At 43.7% G+C, this 20,092-nt stretch overlaps 1 protein-coding gene across 1 annotated transcript; it reads right to left on the minus strand.

Moving 5' to 3' along the window:
* On the minus strand, positions 1–19,700 carry POLR2B (RNA polymerase II subunit B). The gene is made up of 25 exons (XM_083592916.1): positions 19,462–19,700; positions 18,718–18,790; positions 17,491–17,641; positions 17,234–17,346; positions 16,782–17,001; positions 15,704–15,862; positions 14,460–14,624; positions 13,788–13,984; positions 13,346–13,465; positions 13,029–13,215; positions 12,165–12,308; positions 11,098–11,237; positions 10,895–11,006; positions 10,375–10,529; positions 9,300–9,498; positions 8,984–9,152; positions 7,629–7,725; positions 5,920–6,014; positions 4,745–4,995; positions 4,573–4,662; positions 3,884–3,991; positions 3,579–3,692; positions 3,331–3,491; positions 2,054–2,249; positions 1–274 (listed from the first exon to the last, which is right to left on the minus strand). The coding sequence occupies exons 1-25, from the start codon at positions 19,478–19,480 to the stop codon at positions 185–187; spliced, it is 3,525 nt and encodes a 1,174-aa protein (XP_083449042.1). The 5' UTR covers positions 19,481–19,700; the 3' UTR covers positions 1–184.
* Between the last annotated feature and the right edge of the window lie 392 nt (positions 19,701–20,092).

Genomic DNA, 20,092 nt, shown 5'->3' on the forward strand with positions numbered 1-20,092 from the left:
CATGGCTGAAAAGCGTTTATTTCTATTTACAAAAAAATGAGCTCACACACTAAACAGTCTGAAAATCCTCAGCCATGAAATAGGTTTCTGAATTTTAAAAACGTTTAAAGAAAGCATGCGACTCAAAAAATTCAGAAGGGTAAAAATCACTTGGCGCCAAGGAGAAGGGAGATCTGTTTGAAGGCTACACACTCATCATTCGAGGTGCGATACTCATCGACATCAGTTCCTGGAAAAGGAGTTTGCACGCGTACGGCATTCTAACCAGAGAAATCTGAAAAAGAAAAGGTTGACAAATATTAGTAAAAAATGTATTTTTCAATATTTATGCACCAACCTCCCCTTTAAAACTCCCAGGGCAGCTCTCGCAATAATTAAAGGAACAAATGCAGCAGGACTCAATGTTGAATATCTGAAAAAAGCAACAGAAACGGGGTGCTAAATCCTCAAAAGAACTGAAAAAACCAGCTTCAGCGACATGCTGGAAAAAGCATGGGCAATTTTTTAAAAAGTGTTTGCCTGGTGCTGGGATGAAGAAGTCAGCAGCACCAGGCAAGCATCCCTTAGGAGGGCGATCTATGTACATGGTGCCACATGTGAGACAGGGGCGGGTGGCTGGGTGTGAAAGCTAACTTCAAGAGTGGGACGATGTCTCCGATGGGCAGGCACATGTTGCAGAGGACAGTCCTTCAGGTATCAGGCTCCCAAACCCTTTGAATTGCATCTGGATCACATACGGCAACATGCTGTAGGCATCTAATATGGAGCTCACTAAGGAGCAGTGGCCAGGTTCTGTCTGCCCAGGAAGGGTTGCAGCTACCGCGCCAGGCTTAGCGGATATAAGGCAATGCATGCTACAGATTCCACCTGGACCTCCGGAGAGTGCTGGTTCTGTCAGCAACCACCGGTTGCAGACCCTGATTCCTTATAGGTTACTATCCAGTACCCAAAACTGGCAGTGATCTACCACACCCTCGCATTGTTATTCTTCAGGAAGCCTTCCCTTCTCCCATGCCTCTGAAGTCATTTAAGGTTATGAAATAAACATATAAAGGGATCTTTATTTCACTGATATTATTATTATTATTATTATTATTATTATTATTATTCCCCACCCATCTGTCTGGGTTTCCCCAGCCACTCTGGGCGGCTTCCAACAGAATATTGAAAAACAATAGTCTATTAAACATTAAAAGCTTCCCTAAACAGGGCTGCCTTCAGATGTCTTCTAAAAGTCTGGTTGTAGTTTTTCTCTTTGACATCTGTATACATGTATACAGATACAGTAGTTATGTTTGGATAACATCATGGCAGATCCAAACAGTTACTAGATGGACAAGTAACTAAACAAGTGAGAAAAGTCAAACTATAGCCTGCCTTAGGGGAATGCAACCCTATCTAGAAGAGGCTGAACACCACATCCTGCTCTCGTAATTTCTATCGCATCTCAGCTGAGCTTCAATGGATTGGCCCTCACCCAGCACACTACTGATACACCGATACAACTTCTGCATTGCTTTGCTTCAATTTGATGTGATGCAGAGCTGGGTGCCAGCAGCCAAGAGTAGGGAAGCTGTCACCCTCCAGATAATGTAGGGCTACAGCTGCCAGTTGGGACCCAACTACAATCGGGAGCCCAACATCTGGAGGGCCAAAAGTTCCCCACCCCGGCACTAAGCAAACCCACCCAATGGACGGAATGCATCTCAAAACAAGGAAAGGTCCAAGTTAAGTTCTAAAATCTAACCTAGTACCTTAGGCGATGAGCATCCTACACACGGTGGAATCACAAGACACGCTCTGCACTGCTATGCTGCCCTGGGTTTCCCACGACATTAAACCCAGATGTAAGGCAATAGTGTGGAACAATGTAGTGAATAAGGGGTTTGCAGGCAGCACAAAACAGGGAAGGTTTTGGCGGAAGCAACAGATTTTGCAGAGGGTTTCGAAATGGCAGAAGGCCTGAAGATGGGACCCAAAAGGATGAGAAAGGATTAAGCAGGGTTGGTGAGATTAAGGAGGGCGAGAGAGAAACAGGTATCTTTCCACATACCTGTGTCTTATTACGGCAGCCTCTGCACTCGTAGGTGTGTGTCCTGGTGTTTGCTATTGCCATTAAGCCGCACAGGTTGCACACGTGAACCTGATAGGGGTCGGATGCCTCAAACAATCTCTCTCGTAAGAACTGTGCTGCGCCGTGAGCAATCTGACAGTCTCTCTCCATTTCTCCAAAACGAAGGCCACCGTCACTTGGGGGGGGGGGGGGGAGACAGAAACAAGCTTGTTTAATTCCACATTTTTCTAAGCCAGAAGGCTAAGTTATACAATAAACTACTGGAGCAGAATCTAAGTGGACTGCCAAAAATAACCAAACCCAACTTTCTGGAGGAAGTTAATAAATGAGGACTATTTTTTTACAGAAGATGCTAAAAAAATGGTTGGGATTTTCTCAGGCTATTTGTGCTATGTATGAATATCGTCTATGCAGAAAACAGCACAGGGGGAAATCAAAGGGACATTCTGCAATGATAAGATTCTGGATTGTAGGAAGTTCAGACAACCCAGTTCCCTGAGCACCTCTGCTTTCAAAGCAATGTTCTAGCCCTTATGTTGTGAATATATGCTTGAAAAATCTGTGGGCAAAGCTCGGGGAAAATTTCAGAAACTAAAAACATTGCTAAGTGAGATTTCCAGAGGTGAGGGATGGGGTTTCTGTGCCCTTTGGATCTCATTGGCTTCTCCTGTGACGAATAGAATATATTATGCAAAGTTGCAAAACCTGAAGAATTAAAAGAAAGCTAAGTAAGTCGCGTCACTATACTTAATTTAAACGTTGCAGAATTCAGCTATTCTTGACACAGTGTTCGTGTTAACTTTCACGGAGGAGGGGAAATAGTGCAAAGCACGTCAAAGTCATAGGCTGCTTTACAAGCAAACCAATTTACGATTTATCTGCAAATGTTTTCTGCCCACAGAAGGTGACAATAACCAGCCAGGGTGCACCTATGCAACCCCCTTTCCAAAGACTTTCAACTCAGTCCACAAAAATGACTAACCCACAAAAAAAAATTTCCAAGCCCACCTCTACCAATGTCATTTGACTGTGTGAAATAACACGCCCTCTTACATTTTAGACAAGAGTCTGCGCCTGGCCACCTGCGAGGGATTCACGCTTACACCGCAGGCAACTGAGAAAATGGCCTGTCATTTCATTCTAGACACCTGAGCCCATCTCCCTCCTCAGATGATGGTTTTTGAAAGGCAAGGACTACAAACAGACCCTTCATTGCTCCGGACAACATGTCATTAAGGCACACATCTATTTCTTACCGGGATCGACCTTCCATAGGCTGCCTATTAAGGATCTGAATCGGCCCTCTTGCACGGGAATGGATTTTGTCATCTACCATGTGTTTTAACCGTTGGTAGTAAGTAGGGCCGATAAAGATCTGCGATGTGATTTTGCGGCCAGTGAAGCCATTGTACAAAACCTGGAGGGAAAGAACGAGACTCTGTGAACACCAAATCATAGGCGGCAGCATGGTTGAGCTCCTGTTGCCACTCAAGACATGACGTACCTCATTTCCCCTTAGATGATAGCCATAGTCAGACAGCAAGTTAGAAATCTTCTGCACGTTGACTGCATCATTGAAAGGTGTGGCGTCACCGATTTCTCCTTTATTTGCCGATACCTAAAAAGGGGAGGCAGGTAGTTTAACAGAGTACAGGCAGCTCCCAATTTATGCAGGGGTTACACTCCAAGGCACAGCTTGTTTAAGTGAAATCTGACATATTTGAAACACCATCGAAAAAGCCTGCAGATACCCCACCCTGCCACTTTTTTGTGAATTTTCACGTCACTTCAATATTCCCCCGTTCTTACCTTCCCCTGCAGACATTCAATCAAGTGACCAATGGTCATACGTGAAGGGATGGCATGAGGATTGATGATTATATCGGGGGTGATACCTTCGCAGGTGAAAGGCATGTCCTAGACAGGAAAGGAAAATGCCACTTAAAGCTCCTCTCTGTAAACATTTTATATATGTATACAGTCGTACCTTGGATCTCAAACGCCTTGCGACTCTTAACGTTTTGGCTCCTGAACGCAGCAAACCTGGAAGTGAGTGTTCTGGTTTGCGAACGTTTTTTGGAAGCTGAACGTTCAACGCTGTTTCCGATTGAGTGCAGGAAGCTCCTGTAGCCAATTGGAAACTGCGTCTTGGTTTTCAAAAGTCGAACGGGCTTCTGGAATGGCTTCTGTTCGAGAACCAAGGTACGACTGCATATAATTATGGTTAATACACATTTACTTGCTGTGAATCAACTGTGCACCAGGCAAGTTAAACCAGGCTTTCGATCTGTTCTGAATTTCCGCTGCTGTCCAGTTGTGTGCTGACAATTCTGTTTTATGACACTCAGTTTTTATTTTAAGTAACACTCTACACGGGGTTGCCCTTGAACATGATCCAGACATATTTTATCTAGCTCAGAATTCTGCTGCCCAACACCTTTGACAGTGACTTGCTACAGGAAGCAACTCGCATCAAAAAAAACAGAGAAGGCTTTTACCTCTTGTCTGTACTGGATACCACAGGTACCTTTCTGCCCATGTCTGCTGGCAAACTTATCTCCAATTTGTGGGATTCTCACAGAGCGCACCTGGAGATAAAGAGGACAGTCGGTTACTCCAGAATTATGGCTTTATCATTAGCAAATAATCACGCATAACTCCTACGCTTACCCTAATTTTACAAAACTTGTATCCCTCCTGGTTCAAGGTAACCATGACCTGATCTACAATGCCCGTTTCGCTAGTGCGTAAGAAAGTGCTGCAGTCTCTCTTGGTGTAACGGCGGTTGGTGCTCTCCAGCTCGTCTTCGTTCTCGGGCAAAGTTACCGTCTTGCCAATGATGACGTCATCTCCCGAGACACGCACGCCGGGTGCAATCAAGCCATCGTCGTCCAGTTTGTCATAGATGGCGTGCCTCATCCCTGGGGAAAACAAATGCACAACTTGCAACCCACCTAGCTGAACACAAGCATACCAGCACATCAAGGGCTTACAAAATCATCCCCCAACCCCAGTGAAAGATATATATATATATACATATATATATATACACACACACACACACACACACACACAAATAGGTGCCAGTACTCACCATGAAGTTGTTTAACAACAAAAAGACAACACTTTTTAACAACAAAAAGAGGTGCTGGTACTGCACACCCTTGAGTACCCCCTGAAAAAAAGCACTGCCCCCACCCCAATTTGGGCTTCCTGCATGGTAAAAATATACAGCTGGTTGGCTAAATCACACACAGCGCATGGCTGACCTTGGTTCTCTGCAATTTCAAGTAAGCCCATAGCGCAATTCCTAAGTGTGGCTGTACTGAAGAGCACCACATGTTCTTAAGGTGATTGGGTGGCCTTTGAGTTCAGCTTCATCCTTTGAGGCCATGATCCAGCAAAGCCAGATGCATGCAGGGGAAAGAACCAGACATACTAATGGGGGGGCTGTCACTTCCAGCACTGTCATTGTTATTTAGTTTTGTTGCTGAACAGCTAGATTAATGGGGTAAGTTAAATTTTTAACATTTCTGCTAAAGGGGGGGGGTCAACTCATCTGTTTCACACAAATTTGTGATCTCAAAGGAACCATCCCTAGGAAGCATTTAATCCATATGAAGTGTATTTGCGTTGCCCATCACACCAGTGCAATGCAAACCAAGGTTAACAAGTTTAAAATCTAATCTAACATACAAAAAACAACCCCCCAGTAGTTCCTTTCCCTGCAAGAGAATGCGCGAGAACATAAGGGGAAGCTTTTTGATTTATAAAGGCACAGAGGAATCAAAGTTTTGAGCAGCAACCTGTCGGCCTAGTTCTCAAGAATCCCTGTTTAGTCTTACCTTGACACGTTTCACGAGTAGGTTTCTCAAACACTTCCTCTTGGTCAAATCCTTTCTTGGACTCTTGCTCTTTGTAAGAACGATAGAATACAGATCTGAAGGGGGGTGGGAATGAAAAAGGCCTCAAATCCAAACCCAAACCCACTCTTCCAATTCAGGCGATGTTTCAAACAGACACGCTACAGGGTGTGCCTCAGTCAAGAATAGGATGCAATACTGAGGGAAACAGCTGAAGCAGTCCTATTAAGAGTCGGCACCTAGAAGCCCCTTGGCTAAATCCACCCCACAGTCAATTAGAGATGAAAGGTGTAGAAAACAAAATGTATCGTTATGTTAGTGGGGGTGGGGCAGAGGTTGCAATAAAAGCCTACCATCCCTTGCAGCCTTCTCAAAGAGGTTATTTCAAGAAAACTAGCTGCCAACAAGGGACTTCCAGGGAACTTATTGATTTAAGGCAATGGCACAAGAGACATTTCCCTGCTGAGAATTGCAAAGGCCTCCCGGCACTGGAAAAATGAGCTCTCCTCCTCAGGAAGTACCAAGCACATTTTTGATGCAAGCCTTCATCATTAAAAACATTCAGCCAACCAGCAATCTGCCCTCACACAATACCACCTGCATGAAAACATAAAGAAGGTCAATGTGACAACTTCACATGTTTTCACCCTTCAGTTATCTGCCTACTGTGGTGGTTTTTGAACTGTGATCTGGAACATTCTGGGCTTCTTTTTAAGTATATATGAGGGGGAAGTTGCAGAAGCAGATTACTGCCCATGATAGACATCTTGGATGCCACTGCTGATTTAGGGGAGAACTGAACACTATCTTCTGAGGCACACTCTATCCTCTGCTGGGCGAGTCCTAACAAATCTGGTCAGCATCCCATATATCCCAAGACTGCCTACCAGGATATACCACTGCAGTATCAGCCGCGCAGGGAGGCATGTGTGTACACACAACTGGCAAGTGTTCCTTGGCAGATCCATTCAAAAACTGTTCTCTGGAGGTGCAAAGTCTGAAAGCCACTGTCCTATTGCAACTACACTTCCCATGCACGAAACTGCAGAACACCACTTGAGAATTAATCAAAGTCATACCTTGGTTGATGAACGCCTTGCGAGTCGAACGTTTTAGCTCCCGAACGGAGCAAACCCGGAAGTGACTGTTCCGGTTTGCAAATGCTCTCTGGAACACGAACCTCCAACACGGCTTACGCGGCTTCCAATTTGTCTGCAGGAGCTTCCTGCAGCCAATCGGAAGCCTCACCTTGGTTTCCGAATGTTGTGGAAGTCAAACAGACTTCCGGAATGGATTCTGTTTGACTTCCGAGGTATGACTGAAAGTAGATTTATATACCACCCCTTCATGGTACGATCTCAGGGTGGTTCACAAGATAAAATTCAGTATAAAAACAAGTAAATAATTAAAACGAGTAAATAAAAAAGAGGAACGTTTTCACCTAAGAATATATAATGAAGGTGCCAGGAGAACCTCCCTGGGGAGAGCATTGCACAAACGGGGAGCCACTACAGAGAAGGCCCTGTTCTCGTGTTGCCACCCTCGGGACCTCTCGAGGAGGAGGCACACAAAGGAGGACCTCAGAAGATGATCTCAGGGTCTGGGACGGTTTATATAGGGAGAGGCGATCCTTGAGGTATTTATCCTAAAGGACTGCCTCATACAGAAGTCTAAAGTCAAGTAGGTCAGACCTGAAGAAGCCTCTATCGACTGCCGAACGGTTCATGATGACAGAGTCTTCTTGGTTATATCCAGTATATGAAGCTATGGCCACAATAGAGTTGATGCCTGTAGGAGAGATTCAAGAGCACAACTCGGTCATCACACATCACTCCTTCTCCGTCTTGTATTGTAATCAATTGGCATTTCTATTATCGCGTTCCCAGAAACAGGAATGTCAATACAAAATACAAGCACATGGCAGCTGTGTGGAAGTGATTTCTTAAACCTCTCTAGTGACTCCTTGTGGTGAATCCTGGCAATGCTGTTATGTAACAGGAACCTCATTTTGGTGAGGTGCAGGCATTTCAAGCACAGTATTTTGTTTGTAGCGGCCACTCAAATGTTCCTCCTGCCCATCTGCAACTGCTTTCCGCTCACTACATCCAGTGCAGGTGAACGAACAATTATGCCTGTGCTCTTCTTAGGAGGTGGTCCGCTGTGAGCCTAATAATCCGCATTTCTGGTCTGGCTAAGCAGGGTACAGTTGGAATTCTAGAAATACCTTGCGCTTGCTGAAAAGCTGGGAAACCACCACCTTGGTGGGATGCAATAAGGAAAGTACAAGCAAGGAGAAGCAAAAACTAATGCTCAAAAGTATGGGCCTGAACAAGAAAAATTATCTTGAGGAATGCTCCTAAGGAGCACTGATATCAGTTGGCTTCATGGCTACGCAATAGCTAAAGAGCACTCTGACCCAACATGCGTACTGGGTATAGCACACCCCACACCTAGGGAATAGCCGCCCCCCCCCAAGTTGTTTTATATTGCATTCTGACTGTAGGTGGAAGCGTAGTTTTCATGTCAGAGCAAATTGACATGAAAACATCAGAAACACGTTGAGAAACTGGAAAGGAGAAAAACCACACCTCTTTGCGAGACAGTTCGCAAAGGACTATCCTCTTGCACCAGCCGAGGCAAATCTTCCTGCTGCAGCAGGGACAGCTTGTACAGTGGGCTCCGTCACTGCCAAACCACTATGGCCCCACTCAGGTAGGGGCCAAGGGGCTGTCTTATCTCTCAAAGTGTCCCTTCCCTTAAAATAAGGGAAGATTTGCTGAACAATCGATAAGAATTTGGAATACAGAAAGGGGAGGCATGAGGAAGTCGGGGAAGAAAGGTATATGAAATTAGGATATGAAATGATACATGTTTTTTGTTCTGTTTTTGTCTTTGTATGTTTATGTTTGTTGTGTTGTGTTTATATGGAAAAAATAAAAATATTATAAAAAAAAAATCAAAGTGTCCCTTCCCGTGATCAGGGTTTCGAGTACTAAATTTCAGAAGCAGAGCAAATAAGTTTCAGAAGAGGACCTTGTAAACATACCTGCCGGCAACTCTCTGAATCGCAGGTATTCCATGGAGCGTGTTGTTACAAGGGGTTTCTGAGGATAATACAGGACATGGGCAAGGGTATCCATACGGACATGGAAGTTGGTAATGTAAACGCCCATAGCCTGTTTCCCCATAGCAGACTGGTACGTGTTCCTAGGAGACTATGAAGGTAAAAGAAGATAATTAAGATGGAAAACATCATTGCAGGTTTTAAAAAAATATTTGCACACACAAGCAGATCGTACATATTCTGCCATGGTCCAGTTATAAAACTTTTTATTGTCTACCTTATAACAAATTCTACAAACCTGGTTGTGATCAGGAAATGGGATAATCGATGCGCAGACTCCTAGGATCATGGATGGGTGAATCTCACAGTGGGTGTAGGTTGAACAGTAGGCAACGCCTTTCTCCTGCAAGTCATCTGGAGTCATGGCCAGCATGACAGTCTCCTCTTCTAGGGTGTCAATGTATTCTACTACACCACTGGCCACCAGATCCTGCCAGCTTTAAAAAAGAAAAAAAGAAAAAAGGCCTCGGTTATTTTAGGCCCAAATATCTGATTTTATATCAAGCAGGTGTTGTCCATTTGCAACTGGTGAACTTAGAATCCTAGAGTTGGAAAAGACCCTGAGGCTCATCTAGTTGGGAATATGCAGCCGTCCCATATGGGGATCAAACTTGCAAACCTCAGCATTATCAGCACCACACTCTACCCAACAGAGCTATCCAGTTTTCATTTAATGCAACTGCAAATCTTTCAGCACCAGGACTTGGAATAAATGAGCAGCGTCAATGCAATTTTGAAGCCCTTTTACCCATTTACACATGATGCCGTAACACACAATCGACTCCGCCAGAAGCACTGATTCAGTAACGGATGTTCACTGGCAAATAATCTTTTCAGCTGGTGTGCTACAGCATATTGCCTCCTCTACCATGAACGGGTGGCGCTGTGGGTTAAACCACAGAGCCTAGGGCTTGCTGATCAGAAGGTCAGCGGTTCGAATCCCCGCGACGGGGTGAGCTCCCATTGCTCGGTCCCTGCTCCTGCCCACCTAGCAGTTTGAAAGCACCTCAAAGTGCAAGTAGATAAATAGGTACCACTCTGGCGGGAAGGTAAACAGCATTTCTGTGCGCTGCTCTGGTTCACCATAAGCGGCTTAGTCATGCCGGCCACATGACCCGGAAGCTGTACGCCGGCTCCCTCGGCCAATAAAGCGAGATGAGTGCTGCAACCCCAGAGTCAGTCACGACTGGACCTAATGGTCAGGGGTCCCTTTACCTTACCATGAACAGCACCGTTTCACAAATGCTGGTGGCGAAGCACGAGACATTAAGAAAAATGAAATAGGAATGGAAGCACCATGCAAAGTTTCCCACCTGTAGTTGTTATATTCACGCTCTTTCAGCTGGTCAATATGCCTCTTCTTCAGCAGCAGCTTTTGCTTTTCCACGATTAGAAGTGGGCGGCAAATCCTGCCAGCATCGGTGTAAATGCGAATTTCCCGCTCCCTGATATCCCTGATCATGGACACCTATATGAGAAAGCATAATGCTCAGAAACAATGGTAGGAGAATGGCAAATGTTTAGCATAGCCTAAGCCAACCTGATACTCCCAAGATGTTTTAAACTACAATTTCCATCAGCCCCAGACAGCTCAACCAACGATCAGGGATGATGGGAACTGAAGAGAAAAAGATCTGGAGGGTACCAGGTTGTGGAGAAGTGATTGATTACATGCAAAAGAGTGCTTGAACTGGCCATTCTGAATTTTAAACGGATTCAGCAAGCCAGGTCCAATGCTATTAACAATCGCTACCTGAAATATAGCAGCAAGTCAATGAATATTCCAGTTATTGCGTTCCACTGGGTAGAGCAATATTATGACCCAATATCTACCTCCGACACAATGATGTCCATCTGACGCCGCAGTTTCCTTAGTGTGTTCATGAGCTGCTCCGGGTCCTTGTGTATCCCAACCCAACAGCCGTTCACAAAGATCTTTGTAGCGCTTCAGAAAAGAAGAAAAGGATTTTGAGAACGTTGTCCTAGATTGAACCATATGGACGTTATCAATACTAAAACATCGTTTTCACACTTACTCTGCAATAGCTGCTGGAGAGATTTCTTCTAAGTTTTCCATACTCCATTCTTCTAAAAATTCCAGAATTGGGGATGGCTGAGACCCCACAGAGATATATGCCATTAGGGCTAGGTTCTTCACAAGCCCCACAGCATGACCCTAAGGACACATGGAGTCGGTTATTTTTTACACCGGCATCTCTTTAAGACCATGTGCAGATTTCATGAAATTCCTAAGGCACAAAGGTTCTGAATCGAAAGCTTTCTTATGTTCACATCAACCCTTTCCGCTGAGAAATTCTGCAGCACCCAGGTCTCCCCTGGGTATTCTGAGGCATGTATAAACTAAGGATAGCTCTCAAACCTGCCTACCACTCCACTGTGCAAATGAGAAGACTGAACATAGGACACTCCTGTTTTCAGACAGGGGACTTTCACAACCCTACCTGGAGATAACAGAAGCTGGACCCGAGACCTTCTGAATGAAAAAACATGTGCTGTTGTTATATTTGTAACCTGCCTATCTGGCTGGGTTTCCCCAGCCACTCTGGGCGGCTTCCAACACATATAAAACATAATACTGTAAAACATCAAACATTAAAAACTTCTTAATACAGAGCTGCCTTCAGGGGTCTTCTAAAATTCGTGCAGTTGTTTATCTCCTTGACATCTGATGGGAGGGCGTTACACAAGGTGGGTGCCATTGCCGAGAAGGCCCTCTGCCAGGTTCCCTTGCAACTTCCCTTCTCACAGTGAGGGAACCCCCAGAAGGCCCTCTGTGCTGGATCTCAGTGTCTGGGCTGGACGATGGGGGTGGAGACGCTCCTTCAGGCCGAGGCAGTTTAGAGCTTTAAAGGTCAGCACCAACACTTTGAATTGTTCTTGGGAACATACTGGGAGCCTAATCAGCTTATGAGAAGCACAAGGGTTTCCTAAATCGCTTTTCCCTAAACCACCGGCTTTATCAAATTTCTTTATGAAGTCTACAAATGAAACCAACTGCCGTTGCAAAGAAAGACATAGATGAAAAACACTGAAGCACATGGGCACATGGAATGCTTTGTTTTCAATCCTATCTCCACATTACCTCTGGTGTTTCGGCAGGACAAATCATTCCCCATAAGGTGTTGTGCAGTTGTCTGGGCTTTGCTAGTTTGCCATCTCTGCCAATAGGGGAATTCAAACGACGTAAGTGGGAAAGCGTAGATGCAAAGGTGAGACGGTTCAATACCTTCAGAGGTGCAACAAGAGGACATTTTTAGGCTTCCTCATGAGATCCAGGAATATACCACATATCAAGGGCTAAATATCCAGTTACTTAAATTGAAAGTTACGTAGAATCCTAGAGTTGGAAGGGACCCTGAGGATCATCTAGTCCAACCCCCTGCAATGCAGAAACGTGCAGCTGTCCTGTAAGGGGATCAAACCTGCAACCGTGGCGTTATCAGCACCATGCTCTAACCAACTGAGTTATCGTACAGTTAATGAACATTCAATTACAATATTCAGCATGACTCCAGCATGGCAATTAACTAAGAGTTCAATTCAGACCTGGTGAGCAGCCAGGGTGCATTTGACGCTACAGTAAAGCAAGTGTGGATCTAGAAGGAGCACAGTGGAAGAGTGAGATCTGCTCCCTTGCTGTCCTCAACCTTTTTCTTAGCTCTCATGCCCAAAATGTCATATTCCCTTTGCTCACAACCCATAGCCACCCACAACTGCTCTCTTGCACTAAACAGAACTTTTCCTCTCAGGTCAAGGCCCCATATGACCTTCCAACTGTTTCACTTTGATTCCTTAAGGCCAAGGGCGAAGAAGGACCAAAAAAAGTCAAACAAGGCAGATTTCAGTGAGACCCCTAAAATAACCTGATCAAGTTAGAGGGGTTCAGATATGAATGGCATGTTTACCTGCAACACACACAGCCTCATGAGATTGATTGAACACTTACTTGAGATACTCCAGCTCTGGCCTGGTGAGCTTTCTTCTGGTCTCCCCAGTTCCCTGTAGCTAATGAGTATTTCAAGCCATCCGATATAATCCTGGTTTTAATAGCCAGCTCCAAGTTAAAATCTTTCCCTCTGTCAATAAATTTTTGTGCATATATTCTAACTTCTTTCAGCAGGTTCTTAAACATTCTGTAGAAAAAGAAATCAGAAAAAATCAGCTGTAGGGGGACGGGACCAGCTTTCCCCATAAAACATTTTGGAAAAACCTTTGAACATACATTATCAGTGATAAATAACAAGAAGAACTTGTTGCACTCACCCTCTGAACAGGAAAGCGAGCAAGGGGCCTGCAAGGTCAAGCCGCTTGTTGCCATAGTGATCTCTGTCATCCAGCTCCCTTCTCCCTAAAGCTGCCAGCAGAAGCCTATGAACCATGTACCTAACAAAATATGCAGGTTATTTAACAGGAGTTAGGCATTCAGATTTCTGGGACAAAAAGAGGACATTAGGCTATTTTTAAATTACATCACTTTGAGGAGTTATCAACACATTCTATACCTAAGATGTTTGGGGAAAATGAACTTGTAAATGTTTCCTAAAATATTTGTTTTTATTATTAATTATAATAAATATTTATTATTATTTATTATGCTGATTTATTACTTTAATCAAGAATTACAGGCTTCTGTCTTCATTTTTTAACCCCCATCTTAGTAATGTGCAAATAAGTTCCCACAGGCAGACTGTGCATATTTACATACCCAAGAAAGTAAGCTTTTTTGGTTTCACAGAAGTCACTGACACCGACATGCGGAAGCATCTCCTTCTGCAAAACTTCTTTTGCATACTTGATTCTTTTCTCCTTGGTGACTCCTGGCTTTGCACCTCTTGAGCCGATGAAGTTCAGCGCGACATTCTGTTCCTGGATGACGAAGGCTTCATCCAGTGAAGGCTTAACCTATCATATATATTAAAAAGACGGTGTTGTCAGGGTTGAGGAGCTTCCTGAAGTCAGCATTAAAGTTAGATGTTAGAAACAGTTGTACCTTGGATCTCAAACGCCTTGGCTCCCGAACAAATCGGCTCCTGAACGATCAAAACTCAGAAGTGAGTGTTCTGGTTTTCGAAAGTTCTTTTGGAGGCCGAATGTCTGACGGGGCTTCCACGGCTTCCGGTTGGCTGCAAGAGCTTCCTGCAGCCAATCAGAAGCCGTGCTTTGGTTTTCGAACATTTTGGAAGTCGAACGGACTTCTGGAATGGATTCCATTCTACTTCCAAGGTAAGACTGTACTGGCAAGCAGACATTACAGAATTAGTTGGTAAAAGTAAAACTGAGTGCAACCAATTTTGCATGCTGGGTTTCATTACATAAGGTTTCTGAATATACGTGTAGCTCTATGTCACAGATCAATATAAAAAAATCAAGATATTACCATTTCCATCATCTCAGGATCTTCAAAGTCATAAATTATATGTTCCAGTATATCTCTGTCAGACACAAAACCAAGCGCACGGAAAACGATAATAATGGGGACTTCCTGCTTGATGTAGGGCAAAGTTGCCACAATACGTTGACCAATGGCACTCTTCTTTGCACCCTAGATATAGAAACAGATTTTCAATGCATTTGTCTTCAAAGAGCAAATATTTATTAGTTTATTCATTTCAAATATATTGTTTTCAGCAAAGGTTAAAGCCCATACGATCCAGAACAGGATACATTTCAAAAACCTCTTTACTCCAATGGTACAAACCATTGCTGCAATACTAAGGTTTACATCATTTCTAATTGATCCTTCAGAACTATGAACAGGTGACTCAATAACTTGAAAAGCCCACAGTTAAAGAACCCTGCAACTAGTTCTGTAAGCCAAATGGGATTTTGGACATGATTATTGAACAGACCCTTATGTTGCATAGCAAATTGCTTTTAGAATGATTTTTAAAGCAGTTTATGATAAGGCATTGAAAAATAAATATACCGTATATATATATATTACAAAAGAGAAAGGAGTAAAAATTCCACTGAGCATGTGCAAGGACTACAGAACAATTATTTTAAAAAACTTATCACACATTGGGCTGTAAATACAAAGTACTTTGGGACAGATTAAGTTCAATAACACTTTTTTTCTTGCTAAAATTAATGGGCCTCTCAGATCCTAACCATGTTTATTTGGCAATTACCCCTGCAATTTAAATGCTGCTTAATTCCAAGTAAACATGACTAGGACTGGTCTGTAGATCAAAATGCAAACTCAAATTCTCATTCCTGTTTCCCTAATTCTGAGGAGGAACTCCACCACTCGTCTCCTTCCCAATGTGCAAACAAAAGTTCACCATCAAGGTGGGAAGGGGGAGGACGGAAGAGGTACAGAGTAATGCAAGACTGTACAATTCACGGATGGTCAGAACGTTTAGCTGCCAAAAATAAACAGAGTTTCAGAAGGCCACTGGTTGCTAGTATTAAACTAACTGGTGAGGGGAGGTGGGAGAAACAGGAGAGAAACCCACTGCCTTGCCAAATACAACAGAGGATAGGAGTGAGTCATAAGAGCATTTGTAGTTTGCTTGACAGTTGCTTATGTCTTCTTAAGGGGCTCCACTTTGGGAACCACAGCCATTAAGCAGATTTCTTACCCTCTTGGAATCTCAAGATTTAAGCCAAATTGCTTACCTGGCCGCCTCTGGCTAGCATGCTGACCCAAATCGTACTTGTGGGCCGAGAAGAATTTTCCAGGCAAGACCTGCACTCTCCGGTGTAGGCGTATTTGGAATCTTTCTTTGCAAACACATATACGGTATTTGTAGCCATCTTCTCTTGAGCAATCAGAACCTGTTTGGGGAATGAGCAAGCACAAAGACATAGCTCGTTTTAGAGTCCATTTTTGTAACGTTAACGTTGGCTGTCATTGTTCGTCATCTAAGATATGGCACACATGCCTTATGAGATCTCTGTGCTGGAGACTAGCGGAAGGAATTATGATAAAGCAAATGTAACACATGATAGTGGACCAAGGAGACCTGGATTCAGGTAGGTAGCCATGTTTGTCTGATGCAGACAAAATAAAAGACTAAAAAAATGTCCAGTAGCACCTTAGAGACCAACTAAATTTGTTCTAGGTATAAGCTTTCGTGTGCATTCACACTTCTTCAGATACCCTTCCTCAGGTATCTGAAGAAGTGTGCACGCACACGAAAGCTTATACCCAGAATAAACTTAGTTGGTCTCTAAGGTGCTACTGGACAATTTTTTAATTTTTATTTATTTATTTCAAGGAGACCTGGGCTCTCTCTATTCAGCAAAGGTAAACAAAATCAACCCCATTAGATTACAATCAAATATTAGATTACAAGAAAGGAGGTCTATGGGACTTCATCCGTGACATTTCTTACATATAATAAAAGGGTAAGGTTGTCGACATGCAGCAGTTCATTTGACCGCTGACAGGTGGCACTGTGAACTACACCATGACAACCGCCTTCTGAAAGCTGCTGGACCACTGCAGCAGCGTTGGAGGGTGAGGAGAAGGGCAGCAGAGGAAGGACTCTGGGGTGGGCAGCTCAGGTGAACCACAAAGGAACAGCTCTAAGGAGAGAAGGGTAGGTTTGGTGAGGTGCAACATGGGGATAATATTGACAGGAGGTAGATGGGGTTGGTGAGCAAAGATGAAGACGGGGTGAAGCTACCGTGTACCAAATGCATGGAATTTTCTGTGCAAGTCATTTTTTTCATGTGAATTCCTAATTCTTACCTTTTCTGATCCATTAATAATGAAATAGCCACCAGGGTCAAGAGGGCATTCGTTCAGCTCACAAAGATCACGGTCTGTTAAGCCATTTAATAAGCAGTAGGTGGATCGCAGCATGATAGGAATTTTGCCTATGAAAGTTTTCTGATGCTGCGTCTGCAACTGGTCCTCTCCTTCCTTAATAACTGTCTTAGTTATGTCCACATACAACGGAGCAGAATACCTTTGAAAGAGAAATTGCCATGTTTCAAAGGGGAAAAAATAAATTTTAATTAAATATTAAAGAAACGTGAGTTTTTTTGCCAAGTAGTTGGGAATTTGAACTAGAAATACCAGTAGCTCTACAAATTTAGCCCAGGATTTATTTATTTTTTTGTGCTACTGTATTTCAGACATTGCTACAGTTGAGGTTTCACCATATATCATCACTAATAACAGAAGTCGATATTGCTTACGTAAGGTTTCGCAGCCTGGCTTCATTTGGCATCATAGGTGATGGGGCACCATCTCTTTCCCAATGTGTAGGCTTGGAGAGATAAATTTGCTCAAATTTCAAAAGGTAGCGTGGCTGAAAGTAACACAAGGCTCCATTTAGAAATTCTATACAATGAAAAGTGACAGCTTTCATAGGACAGGATTTGGATTGCCTGACTTACACCTTACTTTGAATTATTATTATTATTAAAATTAACATGATAAGACTGGCTCTTACTGGCTCTTCCACTTCTCCTGTAGCGTGTTGAGCTTCTGCTTGCAGATCAATTGGTGGTGCATCTTCAACAATTCTCTGCACAGACATCTGAATGAATTCATCAAAAGAATCTAGCTGCTGTCGGACCAGGCCTTTTTCATCAAAATAGGAACTTTGGAAGGTAATTTGTGAGAATGAACAATTTAGTATAAGATCAAAACCGAGAATTCTGAAGTAAAAAGCAGATTGCTTTCATTCTTAAGATTCCCGTGTGTATCATACCATCTAAAATGTTTAAGCAACTGGTATTAATTTAAAAATCTGCTGATGGGTTTTAATCAAATAATGCAAACAATTAATTGATAAAAAATTAAACATATAATTATCATTTGTATGGAAATTCAAGTTCTCTTACCTTTAATTCTCCTAGAACAATTCTCAGATAAATTTCCTGACTGAATACCCGCTATAGGACAGAATGTTTTATGTCCCTTTGGACTGGAGGTAAGAAGGGAGGATCTTCGTTAAAAATCTGTAGCATAAGGAGGTTATGCTGGGGAAAGTGATCTTATACAGCATCATCCAGCCAAGTACTGCATATTCTGACTGGCAGCAGCGTTCCAAGGTCTCATGCATAGGTCTTTCCCAATCCTGCTTTAACCAGAAAAGTGAGGGATGAACCTGAGACCTTCTGCAACAATAGCATTTGTTCCATGTTCAGTTACTGATCTATGGGAAGAATGAGCTTTTACTTTTTAGCTGCTTCTGGCAGAACAAACCAAAAGATGAAAGGAATGAGAATGTGACCAGAAAGGACCACCTGAATAATTACACTAACAAGTAAGCAACATCTGTGGGTCTGGCAAGTGGCTCTTGCCCATTCATACAATGCAGCAAGCACTCAGTGGCATCTTACTTGTAGATAAGCCTCATGAGATTTAGGCACAGCTGCACTTAGCAAACACTTGGTAGGGGGAAAAATAGTAGAATAAAGATTGAAGGAAGTGAATGAAATAAGTGACCAGACAGATGCTCAAAATCAGGAGATTTGGGAGCATTCATTTCAAGTGTACAGTGAAAGTCTAACTTTTAACACTAGGTTTAGCAATAAAGTGATTTTTCAGAGAACGGAATAAAATAATTCTAAACATGTATGCCATATTCTTCTTCTGAAATTCAGTGAGACTATAAAAAGTGTTTTAACTTTGGCTAAATCAGAATCGTTGTATTTTCCATTTGGAAAGTTACCTGATCACAATCCAGCATGCTTCCTGCCACAAATCTGGAGTGATTTCATCATCGTCCTCATCATATTGCATATCTGCAAAACAAATATTTTCACGGAATAGTATGTAGTTCCTTTTAAGAGTTTTCATCAAGTGGCTCATTTCTGAAAAGTGCTTATTTCCAAACTCCCTGACTGATAAACCCCAACTCAGTCCTGCTCTGTGAGCCTTAGGGAGACTGAACCTGGTCTAAGGGTTTACTCTGGCATCCCTCCTGCACAACAGGTGTGTTTGTGTGTGTGTATGTGTGTGTGTGTGTGTGTGTGTGTGTGTGTGTCTGTCTGTGTGGCAGAGATCTGCCTGAGATTCTGCAAGTGGTTCATGGCATGTTCTACCTCCACCCACTATCAGAGGCTGCCTGCCTCTGCCTGCCACTTGCAGGGACTTTCAAGTGGCACGCAGGTTCTGCTCGCCAGCTTCTCACAAACATCTGAGAACAAGATGCTAGTCCATATGAACTTTTGGTCTGATCCAGCTGGAGTCTTTTTAACGGTTAATCCCTCAAAAAAACCTCACAACATTATCATTAAGCAGGCTGAAGAGATGCCATAAGCCTTGCTTTCTCTCCTCTAGACAGCTGGGATTACCTCTCAGAGCTAAGGAAGACATTAGACTCCCCGCCCTCCCTCAAGAAACCCCAACCACCCCATAGACAGATGAAGGAACCCCCCCCCACCCAGTCTGCTTTCCCTATGTGGGACCTCACCTTCATCCGCGTCGTACATCTTGGCGAAGGCGACTCACGGCAGGTCACTAAACCAAAATGCAGGAAACTGAAGGGACGGAAGGCGAGACCCGAACAGCGCGCGCGCTCCTTTCTGTGAGAAAGAACGAAACGCAGCCGAAGAGCAGGAGCACTTGTTTAGGACTGCGCCTGCGCACAAGCTCACATTCCAACCCCCTGCCGGTGCGCGGCCACTTCCTTTCGGTCTCCAAAACGTCACTTCCGCTCGCGCTGTTCTGCGCGCGCAATCTTACTGGCCCCTCCCACCCTCTCTTCCGCCCGCCTCCCCAATATAGTTAAGAGGGTCTCTGACGAGGCTTTGCGCCTGCGCAGAGGGCCCCATAGGCCTTTCAGATAAATTACAAGTCATAGAATTGTAGAGTTGGAAGGGATCCCAAAGGTCATCTAGTCCAACCCCCCCGTAATGCAGGAATCTCAGAGAAAGGGTCCTTTTTATTTAACTTTTTGTTTTATAAATGCATAGGCTGTGAGCTCTTCGAATGAAGGGCGGTAAAAAAAAAACCAACCACTTTACTGTATATGGAAGAGGGCGGTCCCCCGCCCCCCTCCGACGGCGCGCGCTCAATTTGAAACGCCCACTCTCCCCCGACAG

Source organism: Podarcis filfolensis, assembly GCF_964270895.1.
Source record: "Podarcis filfolensis genome assembly, chromosome: 17".
Classification (NCBI taxonomy): Eukaryota; Metazoa; Chordata; class Lepidosauria; order Squamata; family Lacertidae; genus Podarcis; species Podarcis filfolensis.